At 44.4% G+C, this 16355-nt stretch overlaps 1 protein-coding gene across 12 annotated transcripts in view; it reads left to right on the forward strand.

Annotated features, from left to right (window-relative positions):
* LOC116849731 (polypyrimidine tract-binding protein 1) overlaps nucleotides 1–16355 on the forward strand; it is a 622962-nt gene that overhangs the window by 532802 nt on the left and 73805 nt on the right. For 11 of the 12 annotated variants that reach the window (XM_032827169.1, XM_032827170.1, XM_032827173.1 and 8 more), the window contains one exon: nucleotides 6308–6496. In XM_032827169.1, the coding sequence (XP_032683060.1) occupies nucleotides 6308–6496 (189 nt within the window). The remainder of the gene's footprint in view (nucleotides 1–6307; nucleotides 6497–16355) is intronic. The other variant, XM_032827165.1, reaches the window with a different exon arrangement.

Below are 16355 nucleotides of genomic sequence, written 5' to 3' on the forward strand. Positions count from 1 at the left end.
TCTCTCTCTCTCTCTCTCTCTCTCTCTCTCTCTTCCCCATCTCATCCTTTCCCCCTCTTTCATTTTCTCTTTTTGTCTCCCTCACGACCTGTGTCCTGTGATGTCCTCTTTCTCTCTCTTTCTCTCACTGGGACATTTCCTTCGCGAGTATTAATTTAATAGTCATCGGAAAATCACCGCGCAACGAACGGCATAAATATTCATAAGTACGAATTTTATCGCTCGATGATTGTCGGGACAACGTTCGTTTGGTCGGAACGGTGTCGCGCGATTTGCCGCCTCGGTAGTCGCGCGCCGTTTTGGCGTTTAACTTTCATCCCCCGACATCATCGTCGGAGATGGATTTTATATCCATCACGAATTTATAAAAAATGACACGCACGTCGAATTGGAGAGAGAGAGCGGCGATCCGCGGCAGGTCCGGACGATAATTGCGGGCTCGAATTACACGTTTTACGCGCGGCCAAAGCAAACCTTTCTTATTTGCGCTCGAATTTACCGACGAGAAATTCTATTTCCCCTCCCCCCCGGGCGTTTCCCGCCGATATATCGGGTCGCGCAGCTTTGCCAATATTTTTCAAGTGCTCACGGTTCATTCGGCAAATATTTCCGACCTGCGCGAATAAAAAGTGGGTCGCTGCTCTAATGCAAAATAAAATACTGCACGGGCACACAGGCCCGCGCGTTCTCTCGTGTGCCGACCACTTCCTCGGACGGACGAACCGAGTAATAACGACGAGCGCGCGTATCTCGGCAAACCGGACCGCGCGCATATCGTACATTCGACGAGCACACAGCTGAGCCTGCGGTATTGGCGTGTTCTTAAAATATTTATGTTAATTGTGAGCGCGGAGCTCTCTCAATTAAATTGATTAAAATAATTTATTTGCGGACGTACCGGAGACACGTTGTTTATGCGTCGCGCGAGTAACAGTCGTAAACACGCCACATTTACTAATTGCTTTCTCACTAATTGAAAGATCATATCAGCCGCAGATCATAGTGTTGCGGATACAAAGGATAGTTCGTCGAAGTAAATACAAATACTTCATGAAGAGTAATAGCACTGTTTGCTTAGTGTTTCAGAGAGTTGTGCGTTTACAATTAATTAATTTGTCCGCTGTATGCGCCGTAATTAGCGTAAGTGTTTCGGCCAGATCCAAAATGCACCGACATGTGTGCGCTCGGGGGTGAAGTAGTAAATTCGAAATAATGCAGCTCGCGTAATATCGCGATAATTCCGCCGGTTGGCTCGTTACGCGAAAGAGAAGTTGGCCCGGTCAACAGCGCCGAGACGAAGCCTCATCGCGCGGCGAATATCTCGATCCCGTACAGAAAATACGACCTGATCGGAATCCAGTCCGATCTCTCACAATAATCATAGGTTCTAGGTGAGAAATCTAGGCGGATTCTGGTTAGAAGTGTAATGTTTTAAACATGCGAGTCTGGGAAATCATGCAAAAGTGGGAAACCCAGACAGATCCCATTTGGTCGTCCCCAACGTTTTCTCAAAGATCTTTTCTGGCTTACATTTTAAACTAAAATTGTGCAAAATATATAAAACACTTTGAGTATTTATTCGTTACAAATATATATATATATATATATATATATATATATATATATATATATACATAGTATATATTACAATTATATATATATGTATATATGCAATCGTTACAAGTACACATACTTGTAAAGAATAAATATTAATGTTTGCGAAAAAATTTATTATGAAGAAATTATAATAGAAGGCGTTTGAGTTAAGAAAGTCAGAAAAATTCTCCCGACTTACAAATGTATAAAATCGTCAAGTTATCTTCGGATGTATTCGATATTTTACATATAAAACAAATATATTACTTTACGTTTTAACAAAATAGTTGTCCTTGATCTTTGAAAAATTGACCGGAATTTTATCGAAAATGTCCGTTTGTTAATTTTTTATTGGATAATTTATCTCAGTGTGGAATTCCCAGTTGGTATTGTAGTGGGATGATCTATTGGGACAAAATTGGACGTTCTGATTGGAACCTAACCTGCATTTGGGAAAATACTACGAAATTCCTATGCGGGTATCTCCCTGTCTGGAATCTCATTCCAATTTCGTCGTCGAATTTTTGTCACTCTCACTTCTCCGCGCACCCATACATCCGCTTGTGTTTGTGCGACGGATGTTCGCACGTCGATATTATATTATAACGCGACGTCATAAACCCAATAAATTCGCGGAGATACCGAGTAAACTGTATTGCGTAGGGGCGAAGTAGTAAAATAAGGGAAAAGTTTGAAACTGGAACATTAACACGGTGAGGCGTATGGAGGCGCAGTGTAAGCGCGAAACACCAAGCTTGAAACTCCCACAACCGTACTAATAGTCGTTACATGTCCCGAGAGTGAGGACTCGACTCCGACTCGAATTTAGAGTTAGATGCGAGTTTTTCGTTTGAATCGCGCGATTACGTGTTATTTTGCTCATTTAACAAAATACCAGTACCCGCAACGTATGGTCTGTTGATATGAGACTAATGACCACGTGGGAGCAAATAGTTTATTACCTTCAATCCGCTGCTGTAAACAACACTCCTGTGCAATGGAATTGCACAGAATGTGAATGGATGATAACCTAACTTAATCGACCGAGAAAAAGACGAGAACGAGTGTGATTTGTATCTCAGGCAATGTATGTTTGCCAAAATGACAAATGATGAGAAATGAATTTGCAACGATAACTACTCGATCGAGATTATGTAGTAAAAATTACCATAGAACTTTGTAGTCCAGGAATAGATCGACATTCTGTTGACCATCTTTTTGTCCCATATGACGCTTGTACTATATGATCCGAGCACAAAATTCGAACCTAACTACACTGAAAAGAAAAGCGGTTCGACAAAATCGGCGGTCATCGGCCATCAAAGAAATATTGGATCTATTCAACAAAATACACGTTAGTGTAACAATAAATTACGTTAATATCACTATAACAATGCAAATATAATGATTTCAACGCTCCTTATTGTTGTATCATCGCGTTGAATACTGCTAAATAGATACAATATTTCTTTGATAGCCGTGATGGTCGATTTTGTTGATCCAACTGCTTTTTTCCCTCAGTGTAAATTCAGGTCTGATAATCGATAGATTTTGCTCAATGTTACTGTTCTTTCCTACTTTACTTATTTTCGCCCATTGACCGGGATGTGCACCGCGAGCGGAGCAGATTTACGCTCGGGATGCGAGTCAAATAACGCGAACGCTGAACAATTACCGATAACGACGCATTGCCGACTCGTTACTCGGCGGGATTTTATGACAAGCTCGCAGGACGTAAAGCAAATATCAACGAGATGGATGCTTTGTCCGCATAAAAATTGCACTGCTCGGCGTTGAACTCGCGGAAATCTCGCACGGAAGTGTGTGTCACAATACGAACGTTATCCGACGGACTTACTACTGTCTTCAGCTTCTTATCCGCGCGAGAGACGATAAAATTTCAGGGATGACAAAGCCAGACGCGCACAGTAATAACCATGACGAGATAAGCTCCCTACGCTTGGTCATTCGTTTGTCGTTACCCTGCAACGACAGCTCCGGTTGAGTCGCCGCGATCCTCGCGGAATCGAGCGGCCGGCGCCGCACTTTTGTACACGAAAAGCCATCGTTCGCTCACTCCGATAGCACAGCCGCGTCTTTCTCCTCGGGCCATGACGAGGGGACACGATGAGGCTTTAAGTAATATCGATTCGACGTGAAAAGGCAAGCGCCGGCCGCACGGAGGAGAGAGGGGACTTCCGCTCCGAAGCGGAAGAGCAGCGCGACCGATGCCGAGCGCGTCGATATTGAATTGAAAATTGATCGCGCGGAAGGGGTGAGGGAGGGCGAGAGACGGCAAGAGGAGCTCATATAACTCGACGGGGGAACGAACGCAGCGCAAACGTACCGCGATCTGTGCATAAACATTCTCCTTTCTCCTTCTCTTTCTTCCTTTTTTTGCTGTCATCCGTTTCTCATCCGTTTGCTTATCCGCCGCCTATAGATTACGAGCTTGAAAATACAGTTATCGCGAAACCTCTTGCTTATCCGACGACGACGATTACGCGACGTTTTATTAATTCTCTCTCGGTCTCTGTCTCCTGCCCCGCTCCGTCTCTCTCTCTCTCTCTCTCTCCCTCTCCTGAACGAATTTACTCTCTATATTCCGGCTCGATTTCCGCTTCAGGGCAAAATCCTCGCAGTCTTCCTTCTCGTACTGCACTCGCTCTTACCTCTCTCCCTCCCTCCCTCTCTCCCTTTCGTCGCTGGTCGCGATAATAAAACGCTCGGGGGACGATAGCGGTGTAATGCTTTTTAGTAAGTTTCCCCGATAAACGTACCACTTGACTGTCGCGGATGCGACTTCGCGACCGAGTCTTCGGGGAATTTTCCTTTACGCCGAGTTGCGCACGAGGACATTCAGAAATACGGGATTATTAATTTTATGAACACTCAAAGGAAAAGGGAATTCAGGCGAAATGTTCTCTCTCGGAGTCTCTTCCTCCCCCCAACCTCCCCTCTCTCTCGAACGAACGAACGAACGATCCAGGCGCTCTTCTTTCCTTCGGCTGCACGATCCACTTTTATATTTCCAACAAAGTAACAATATAAATTATTACGATACGTAATACGGCTGGACGATAGGGAGGAATCGGCCCGAATAAAGAGACGCGTTCACCGAAGCGAGCGAGATTCGAGATGGTGTATCGGACGATAGAAGGGGCGATTATGCACGCGGGCGGCCAATCGCGCGTGTATTACTCGATCGCGCGGCACGGCGTAATTAAAATGAAATTCCTCGTAGCAGCAAGAGTTTTCCCCTCCCCCGCGTGCCGCCGGCGCTTTTTTCTCTCGCGCTTGAATTTTGCCGTCTGTCCCGAGCGTGTTTACGCGATGCGAGTTTCAAATATTCCATTACGACTTGCGCTCCGAGGTAAATATAAAAATGCTTTCCGCTCCTTCCTTCCATGTTTTACGTCGCCGCGCATAAATCGGAGAGAAATCTCGCGGAATGGTTTCCCCGAGATCAGGCCGGCTTAAAGTCACCGAACGAGTGAGCCGGACACTCGCGTGAGCAACTTTTAATCGGCCAACTTCGGGATACCGACCTTACAAAATATTAGTACATGAAAGATTACAAAATATCATATAATACGTCAATATTAACGTATATGAATATTGATTACAAAATATCATACAATACATCAATATTAACGTATAAACGTTATAATATTTTGTAATCTTATAATCGATATTTTGTAATCTTTCTTGATTATTATGCATATATATATGTCTTTTTTATATTAATTTTCAAAATAGGTCGAATAAATTAGATACACGTAGGCAAGTAAAATGTTTATGTTATTAGGTCAGTATCAACTTCTATTACTTTTAATCAACGAGACATAAATGCAATAAATAATCAACATGAAATGTGCTTTTTTCTCGTTGCACAAATCATAAGGAATGATAATGTTCTACATTATTTATTTTAAGTTATATGATAAATTGTAACAAACTGCGTCTAGAATTCCTCCGAGACGTTTCTATAAAGAGCCAAAAATCAGGATATCCCGCAAAATTCGAGACAGTTTGTCCTCCTGTTTCGTCGCGAATTGAGCGCACTGTGTGACAAATAGCCATGCAAAATTGAGTCCAGATCAGTCAAAAGGGTTTACAGGAAACAAACAGATAGACAGATATTTCCTTTTATATTGTATACATAGATGGTAAAAATGGTCAATAACGTCATCCCTCTTCAATTCCCTTCCTTTTGCTTTTACGAAAATTTGCCCAGAGCTGACGGCCTCTCTGATAATACCTAGCGAGTGACAATACCGTAAAACGTGAACGCGGGTATTGTGCGGGAAAACGAACGAGGCGTGAAAAGCAGCGAAAGCGTGTTTATACACGGCAGATTCGGTGGTGGCGCGGCGAGTGCTGTCTGACGCGTAACTCACGTAACTACTTAATCGAGTCAGACGAAAGTGCGCGTAATGTTCCTTAAGTGGCGAAACACCCGTCGTGGTCGGGCGTCATTATCGCGAAGGACGAGGCGAACAATTCGACATCGGCGAGTCGATTATACGAGACACGTCGTTTTTCGACGAGAGGCGACGCCGATGAAAAGTACGTTCATGAACACACGTGGACGCTTTAATGACTCGGCGGCCTTCCTGTGCGCCGCCTCTCATGATGCGACACTCGAGACCGAACGAACTCCTCCGCTCGTCGCTCGACTAACGAGGGATCTCCTCTTCTGTTGTTGCAGGCATTTCTGGAATTGGCGGACGAGGGTGCTGCGGCTACCATGGTGACCTACTATGCTTCCGCGATAGCCCAGCTCAGAGGCAGAGCGGTCTATGTGCAGTTCAGCAATCACCGCGAACTCAAGACGGATCAAACGCACTCCAACAACGCGGTCAGTAGCCCAACAAATGATGTCGCCAACACCTCTGAGGTCTGTGTCATACTTCTTGCTTCACTTCTTTCTCCGCGAATCGCCGCATGCCAAACGCTGTGCTGTGCTCGCCTGTGAACTGACTTTTCGATCGCTTCTCAAAACGCTCACGCGCCTCACTTCACAATCTCGTACACTAGTCTCGCGCATTCGTAAGAAACAATCGGAGACGATGTTGTGGATTCACTCGCGACATCAAATCGTCCTCGCTTCCCATGAAACGAAACTTCAAAGTAGCGCACTTCACATCTTGCAAGGAAACCGATTCGTCGCCTCAAAAATGCATTTCTTTCAGGCAACGAGTTGTAGTGCTAATGTATAATATCGCATAGGTCAACATAACCAAGAATTGATTAATGAAGCCAAAAATAAGAGCTGTCATATTTTACTAATCTCTAGTTGACACAATCATTGTTTTTTTTCGTGCACTAAATCTCCAACATTTAACGCGTTTTTTCGTCCAGTGAATTAGTCGAACCAAATGAAAATCTAAGTGGAAAACCGAGTCGGCGTGTATAACATGTAAACACGTGCAGAGAGTGACAAATAGCTGTGTTTTGAAAAATGTACGACGCACAGTTCACTTGGTATCCCGAGATTCTTACCCGTCTTCTCGATTGTCAGATTACGGCAAAAAAAGCGGCTGCCAGAAAACGTTTTAAGAGAAGCTTAATCGAGTAAATCCAAAAATAACGGAGTGTTTTTCAGCCTAATGAAGTTCCCTTGTTAGCTCTCCGCGGTGAAATGTTTGATCTGGCTTCTGGTTAGCTGCACGCATCCTACGTGAGTTTATTTTCGACATTGAACATTCCAGTCCGCTTCTTCAGGAGACCTCTTCTCAAGCCGTTCTCCTGCCGAGGAAGTGGACTCGAATGTCCATGGAACGTGTCGGAAACGAGTCCACGAGGGACGCGGGAGCTAGATCGAGCTAAGTGGCGCACTGTTGGTGTCCGTAGAGAATCCAAACGACGCGTTATAACAATTGAATGATGCCCGCAATCTCGTGCCCGGTGACGAGTCGCGCCGGGCTCCGTCGATGACGGTGACTTCGATGCCTCGAGCAGCGGAGAGCTGATCGGGCCAGCAACCCCCCGAGACACGGAGAGGAACGACAGAATGGTCTCGGCGCAATGGACGCGTTGTGGGCGCGCGCGAGGTCGTGAGATCACCGGCTCGTATGCGAAGCCGGTGTGCGTTATTCACGCGGGCTAGTTAATTAAGCCGATACCCAGGCCTCTTGCACACACCCTGGCCGACCATATCGAGGCAACGTTGAACGCGTGACGCGACCATGCGAGAGACGCCACGGCCATTTCGCCGTCAAGTCAATCTAAACACTCGCGCGTCCGCAAACTCCGTTATAATTAATGCGTCCATAATTTATGAACGATCCCTCGGGCGCGGGCGCGCGCCAATGCATCCCGCATACCCTTCTCCGCCACTTCCTCTCCCTCCCTTCTGCGTCCTCTTTCAGCCCTCCCGGTTCGCGTGATACACTGTCTGCCACGCATACTACTACTTGCGACTTGCACGTGTCATCGTGCACACGGTCGTCATCGGAACTAGTTAACTCGCCGCGTAATTCGGACGCACGAACGGTCGCTTCGAATGAAATTTGTCAGCGAATTAATTAGCATGCGCTCGCCAGCGTATCAATTAACGGAATTCGACCAGGGATTGGCATTAGTGCGTGGGCGCGGTTGCCTTACATTTCGCCGTTGTGGCTTTCGCTCGTGTAGCATGGAAGAAAGCAACTCCGCGAATTTTCCCTTACCCAAAAAAAGCGAGGACCAGAGGGAAACTTTTGGTTGCAGGCACAAGAGGCACTCAAAAAATAGACAATTCTATTCTCAACGGAATCTTCCTTTATACGGCCTCGGGAGGATCCCCCGAAAAACAACAGAAAAATATTCTAACACGCAAAGAAAAGAAATCTAGTTGCAAAGTGCTATTTTCCTGTAGTGTATCGCATTCCGGATAACTACAAGAATGTCCTCCTTCCAAAGTGTTCTTCTTTTGATAAAGTGCACCATTAATCGGAAATCCATTAGATACTGCCCTTTGCCTTTTGAGAAAAAGAGGAACACTTGAAATGCCTCCTTATTGGAAGAAACTTTTATCAAGAACAATATTTGTAGGTAAAAGACGAAATTTCTCTGACTTTAAGAATATTGTGCTTAGAATATTTCCTTATGGCTTTCAAAGAATCCTCCTGAGGTTATGCATAAGAAGATTTCGCTAAAAATAAGATTGTATCTATTCGGATGAAGGAGGAGGTTCCTATTCAGCCAATTGCTTTCTCTTATCGACTGGGTTTTAATGTACCTTTATGTTCAGACAAGTGTTTTCGATCGCAATTATAATTGAGATATAATTTCTCAGTAACAGAATTTCACTTCTCGTCAACGAGTTTTTTTATCTGGTTAGTCCCCATCCAGTCACACGAACTGAAATTTCTCCTACGTGTACGGTAGAATCAAATTTGATGAACGTAAAGCTTTCTTACGTAAAGCTACTCTGGTGATGCCTGATAACGCTGATATTCTTTTTTGCACAAAGAAGAGTTTCGGAACGTTTCAGAACAAAAGGAGGAAAAGTGTTATTAGACATCTCATACTTTTTCATTTCCGCCAAAGTACAAGAGTAAGAAAAAGAAAAACGTCGATTAATAATAGATCGTGTCGACCGAACTCCACAACACAAGAAAAACAGCATCGCGGACGTATCGTCGTTCCTTAATCGTCGTCGTCTTTCAATTCGCGTCGCGGAGCCCAGCATTATCGTTAACTACCCCCGCCAATTCGCGCCGTCAACGTTGGAACTCCGCGAAGTTCCCTCCGATGCCATCGTGTGTCGGTCTGTCTGCTAACCCGAAGTCACCCCCGAAGCCAAACCCCGAGTTACCGAACTGCCGTTCCCACCCTCGAGGGCGCAACTTCGCGGTGGAAACGGACACCGATCCCACGGGGAATCCTCCGCGAAAGTTTCGCGTGTGTCGACGTGGCAGCGGGGTGGCCGGGACTGCTGGCCTGCACACAAAAAATAATAAGTAAGGGGGTAAATAGCCCGGTGACGCCACCACCGCCGATGCTCTTTCTTGACGTACGCGCAGAAACTTCTTGCACACGTGTGATCGCCGAAAGTTGACGGGAATCGTACGTTTTCCACGCGGTAATTCATGATTCGGGAAAATCCCTCGATGCTTTGTGAAAGGAGGACAACCGCGGAAATTCATGGAATAAAGTCGCGGAAGTGCACTCGCCAAATTCAACCTTTTATTTTGCAGGTCCCAAAAAACGTAAGGAAAAAAATTGTTGAGCGTTTGAGTGAAGTATACTGAGAAAAAAATACCTGAAAATTCATTCGTATCAAACAAAAGTTATATTTCATACAGAAATAAATTTTACTTCGCAGAAATATACTTTATTTCACAGAAATAAACTTTGTATCACACCAAGAGAAATTATAAAAATTATATTATACAAAAATTCATCGGTATTTCAGAAATACCCGTTTGTTAATTTTTTATCGGATAATTCCTCTCAGTGTAAACAATAACAAATAAATTTTCAAGTATTTTTTTCTCAGTACAAATTATGTTTCCTGAATGTGCAGTTATATTGTTTCTGAAATGTTTTGAAAACGTATTTTTAACGGTTTAAACGATTTTTATTCGTCTACACCGAGAAGAAAATACTTGAAAATTTACCTGCGAAATGGGAAGTTTATTTCTATGAAACAAAGTTTGTCTCTGCGAAATAGAGTTCATTTCTGTGAGTAAACTTTGTTTCCCGCAACTAAATTTTCAAGTACCTTTTTCTCAATATAGCGACAAGAGTAGGTGACTGGATATTGTTCCGAACAGATCTGATATTCATCGTTCTTACATAAAACCCGGATAAGATGAGAAATCGACGTTACTTGAGAATAGTATGGCCAAATAAACAGTTAAACAGTTAATGACATATTTCTCGGCTCACGTAGATCAGGTCATTGATATCATTTCGAGTTGAGTCGAAGGAGCGAGTCCTTTACGAGCTTTGCTATATCGAAAATAACTCGACTTTCGCCGAAACCAAATCTTTAGTCTGAACTATTCAAAGTTGCGTTAAAATAATCCCCGATCGTTGACGAGGTTACTCAAGATAGAATCGGACGCTTGAGTACACGGAGAAAAACTATTTGCACGCCCCAGCGGCTTTTTCGTTCCGCGGTAGAAGGGCTCTTTAATCGATAATATAAACGTGAATTTAATTTCCCGTCCCACAGACTCGAATTTAAAGCCGAGTTCTGCAAAAAAACAACACATTCGTCTCCGGAAGGCTTCGTTCTTATCGAATCGCAGTTTAGCTATATCGGAACATCCCGCAATGACTTGCTGGACGGTCCTTGATAATTTCGTCCAATTTCGAATGCGACGACAATTCGCTGGCGCGACTCGAAGGGACAAAAACGTATTCAACGTTCTCCAGCGGTATTCCCGTAAAAGCGGCATTAAAATTATCCCCGTATTTTCCCCGCGCATAAAACGCGACGTCCCGAGGGAGATGCAAAGGTGGTTGGCGCAGAGTTCGGTTCCTTGGCGAGCTTGCTCCTTCCCTTCCTCCCTTTCTCTTTCTTTCTCTCTCTTTCGCCCTCTCTACGGTCGAATGATTTCTCACCGAGCGTCCGGGCTGACAAACGACGCCGAAAAAGCAATCGCCGTGAAAGCTTCGGCGATGCAGCGCGTTCGTGCACAGCAGCGGCTTGTGTCTCTCTACGTGGACGACGATGATGCCGGAAATTTCGCGGCGCCGAACGCAAGACGGACGTCGGCTGTAGCCTCTGACCGATGCGCCGTCTCCTCCTTCTGCTCCTTCTCCTGCTCAGCTTCCACTATCTGCTTCTGCACTTCGCGCGAGGAGAAAGGAAATCAATTTTACCAACGCGCCAAGAGGCGAATCCGCGACGTTGGCCGCGCCTTTTACCTCCGATTAAAACATTTATCGCGCATCTCGAGCCTCGTCGCGTGTCCCTTTCGTCTTGGAGGATAATCCAACGGGAGCATACACTGAGAGAGATTATCTGATGTTTTCTGATTGAATAAAAAGTTCATCGATATATTGATCGGAAATATCCGTTTGTTAGTCTCTTATCGAATAATTTCTCTCAGTGTACCTAAAAATTTGTCGACGAAGAATCGCGGCTCTCTCTCGCGCCCTCTATGCTTGCATCTAGAGTAAGCCGGTTCTCTGTAAAATTTTGCTTCTCTCTGTCTGCAGAAATTACTCGATAAGAAATTAACAAAAGGATATTTCCGATTAAAATGTCGATAAATTTTTGTATCCGACCAGGAAACATCCAATAAGAAATATCGGTTTATAATTTTTTTACCAGTTTATCTGAGGAAATGCCATTATGACCGGAAGTATTTGATTAAATTTAATCGGATATCTTGATCGGATATAAAAATTTATCGGTATTTCGATTGAGAATATCCGTTTGTTAATTTTTTATCGGATAATTTCTCTCGGTATGATTTTTAGTGTGAAAGATTGATGTACGTAGTGGGGGAAAAATATGTGAGAAATAAAAGATATTCATTCGGCAGCACGACAACATATTTGCTCAAATTCTTCCGTTTATAAATAGAATAAACTATTGCTCTCATTGAAAACAACGGTTATAGGAAAGTGTATATTTTCTCATGCGAAAGCAGTTTTTCCTCTTGATGCAAAAATATGCACTCTGGCGCAAATAAATACGTTATTAGCGCGACCGTCGAATAAACATTTGTTGTTTCTCAGATATTTTTTCTCCCTCAGAGTGTATTCGTGTAAAAAATATTCTCTTCGCGTACTTACATCGAGAGTGCAAAAACATCGATAAGCGCGGACAGATATACGCGCGTGACAGAAGGGTCTCTCGCTGCATTTGTCGGCGGGGCGCGGAAGCGGGCAGAGGCGTTTACGCGAGAGGCTGAGAAGTCAATATCGATTACTCCAGCTACAATAATAGAACGCGGTGCCGGCCGCGGACCGACCGGGCCAAATGGGTCGGCGTAGGTGCGAAACGGCCAGCCGCCTCGAATCGAATTCAGCAACGAAAGGGAGAAAAGGGGGCGCGTATTTATGACACCGCGTCGCGCAGTTAACGCGACCGCCCCTGGGGGTGATGTGTCGGTTGAGTAAATGCCCGGCCGGCGAACTCGTTTAATAAAGACGCCGCGCGGCGCTTCTCGGCATTGTTTAGTAATTAATTTAGAGTCGAGCTTGTGTGTATGTACCGTCTCGACGCGCAGCCGCGCTCTCTTCAGTGCGAAACGGCCGGGATAAAAATAGGTATTTCGGCTAACAGGTGACGACATACCCTCTCTCTCTCTCGTTTTTTTCCGAGATTAATTTGACGAGAAAGGAAACGAGGATGCCCGAATCCTTATAGCAACTGGCCCTGGAGTATTTACAGTTGAAACTCCGTGCATTTTGCAGGTGTACCCATTAAAAATATTAGTGCCCGTTAAAAGTCTAATATAATTGGGGTCGCGCGCTCTGGCTCGCCAATTTTCTCTTTTTAATTTCTCGTAATTTTACACGGTTGTTTGCAAAACGCTAGGGGTCGTCCTCGCGCTCAGGTTGACGTGCTCTACTTTCACACACGCGCGTAGTTTTGTATGTTTTACCCGTCAGATACCCTGTACACTTGACATAAGTAAATGACAAAGCAAGCGTCATATTTCAACCGTAACAAATCTGAGGCTGCACTGTTGCCAGTGCAAAGATCGACTTGGAACAGTCGAGTTCTGCGCACATATTATGACTGTTTCATAGTTCTTGGATTTGGTACACAACACACACACACACACACACACATACATAGGAACCAGTCTAATGTTCCAGAATTAGCGTCGTTGAGCGATGTCTGGATAACACATCTCGTCTGATGACGAGATTAAGAGAGAATTAAGAATTATTTTACACTATATTTATTCTCAATTTATTTCTTTATCCAATTATATCGTACAGCAATCAGTGAGCAATAATTGCATTTATCAGCAAAAACGGTATATTATACACTTACAAGAAATTTCATTTTAGTAACACGTCGCTTAATTTTATTCGGTCACGAAGGAGAATTTTAAAAGAAAATTTCAAAAGACTCGAAAATTTACTTTGCTGTTAGTAAATCAGTTTTTTTCTTATTTAATTTATATATTACTCCGTAATATTATTTCGTAATATTTTTTAATGGAACTCAGAGAAAAGTACTTATATTCTAAAAGGATCATTTCGCGGTTTTGTACTCACTATTTCTCTCGAGATAAATACGGAAAAGAGCACATGTGCCCCGATCTTCTCTACGGTCATTTGAGATATTCTCCTTAACGTGGTCGACACACACAAACGCACTTGTTACGTCCGTGTCATCGATATTTGCGACGTTTTCATCAGACCGGTGCATCGCGCGACGCTTGTTATTATTCTTTTTACATATATATAAATCGCTGCGCATTTATTTGATAGTGTTTAATTCGATATTGTTATTTGAATTTACGGTGCGCGATGTGCGTCATCCCGCAGGGGATACAACGCCGCAGAGTAAAAAGCGGCTGGAATATTTTAATTTGTAACAGGCCGTGTGCGGGATATGCGCGCGCGCGGCTGTGTTTTATATATATTGTTTGTAACTTTACCCCAACACTAATTGGTATTTACTTCGTACCTTTAGGTATCATTGTCAAATATGACGGTAAACATAGTGCACCGATAACCGCGAAACCACGAAGCTTTCTCTCAACACGCCGGCTGTTTTTTCTCCCTTTTTATTTTTTCAAATGTATCGGCCAACTGAACAAACATCTCTCGATGGGGCGCGCGAAACTAAATATCAACCTCGTTTGTTCGGTTTTGTGAAATGCGCGTGTATTTAATTTCGAGTCATAATAGAGTGGATGACGGAAAATCGCTTTCTTTCGATGCACTGACAGCATTTTCGTGATACTTCCCGAATAAGTTGAAAAACCATCTCACTCGAGGGGGAAAAAGCCAGAGGAGCCGATACGTCATTCCCCGCGAGCGTATCCAGCGGGATGCTCACAGGAGTCGAGATTTCTCAGATGAGGTTCCCACCTCGAGATTGTTCGAGGCAGCCGAACGCTAACGTGACAACGTCACGACGACGGCCGGGCTCCTCGTGAGTGCTGCTCGCGCTTTCGTCTTCGTCAGCCCGACGACCCGGCGCGGAAAATCCGGAAAAGTTGGTCGCGATAGGCCACGCGCGGCGCGGAAAATCCGGAAAAGTTGGTCGCGATAGGCCACGCGCGGCGCGGAGAAATTTGTATCGCCCGACTCCGGCCGGCCCGGGCTGTTCTCTCGCTTCCTAATACTTTAAAACAGATCCCGCCGGCGAGAACGCTCGCGAAACGGCAAAGCCGACGACAAAAGTGTGTGTCTCGTGCTCGCGCACGCAAAGGGCGAGGAGGAGGAGGCCGGCTTCGCGCAGACACACACGCTAATGGTTTTTCCGACGAGGAAACTTTCGGTAGTCCCTTTAGTAGTCGCCCTCGACTCGTCCTCTCGCTCGCTCGTTCACTTGCTGGCTGGCTTGCTCGCTCGCGTGCTTGCTAACTAAACCCATGTCTGGCAGGAAGCCTCGTAAAAGGCAGCCTCGTGTCCCGCTATAACGGCGCGACATAATTCTGCTTTACACCGACGGGGCGGCGAGCGGCCCGGCGGCCTTTTTTTTCGTTCCCGTCCCGACAAACTTTCCGTCCGGGAGTGAAAAAGGGGTGCGACGTCGCGGGAGATCAGGGCTCGTTCGCCGGCGCCTTCGTGGAGTCTGGGGAATCGTTGATTTAGTGTAACCTTCTAATTATTTTGAGCATTGCGTCGATTATTTTTTTTTTTTTTTGTGTTTTAGGTTTCCATGCGCGAATTTCCGCATGAAAAGGGTGCGAACAAGTTTTCCGTGGGATTTCGTAGAACTTTGAATATTTCAATAAATGATACATCGATTTAAAGCTTAGGCTGAGTAGATATTAGGAATATGAAATCTCAATATGATTTTCGCAGTCGTTTGCAAGACAAACTGTCCAAAAGGTTGCAATCTCAACAAACAGCCAGACTATGGAAATTGCAACCGTTTATCTCTCAAACGACTGCGAGAATAATATCGATATTTTATGTTCTTAACCTTCTGCGAACCATGTGGGGTTAAATTAACCCCAGCGGTTTTAAAACTGCTGTATTTTTCTCAAAATATACGTCTGTCCTTATTACAAAAATGATGAAATACAATTTTAAAGTGTATTTTTATTCAAGTAGTATATTTTTAGATGAATAATAATAAACCCCACATAATTCAGGACATGACTTTTACTTATCTGATTCACGAAGAGTTGATCTACTCAATATGAGTTTCAAATCGGTGCATTATTAATTGGAATATTCAAAGCTTTTAAATATGTCTCTCCTTCAAACACATCAACAAAGGAAGAAAGAACCGTGTGCGTGAAAATTTTCTGCACTTAACTCGTGTCAACATTAACATTTTTCGCCGACGTTTACCGGCGACCGTGCGATAAACGTGTCGATTATGAATAAATTAGCGTTACCGCACGGAATGTAAACGCTGTCTGCTAAAGCGAGATGCGTTTGGCTAAAACCTTGTCGTTACTTTTCACTTCGGGCGCAAGGTTATAGTGAATACATCTCGGCGCATGTTGTGTGTCTGTTATCGAAGTAACGCGAGAGAGACAGGCGGAGAACGAAGAAGAGCGCGCGTGAGAAAAAAAGAGAATAGAAAGGAGAGAAAAAGAGAAAGAGAGAGAGAGAGAGAGAGAGAGAGAGAGAGAGAGAGAGAGAGAGAGAGAGAGAGAGAGAGA

Source organism: Odontomachus brunneus, unplaced genomic scaffold (assembly GCF_010583005.1).
Source record: "Odontomachus brunneus isolate Ranch 3 - 2012 unplaced genomic scaffold, Obru_v1 Obru_scaffold_125, whole genome shotgun sequence".
NCBI classification, from domain to species: domain Eukaryota; kingdom Metazoa; phylum Arthropoda; class Insecta; order Hymenoptera; family Formicidae; genus Odontomachus; species Odontomachus brunneus.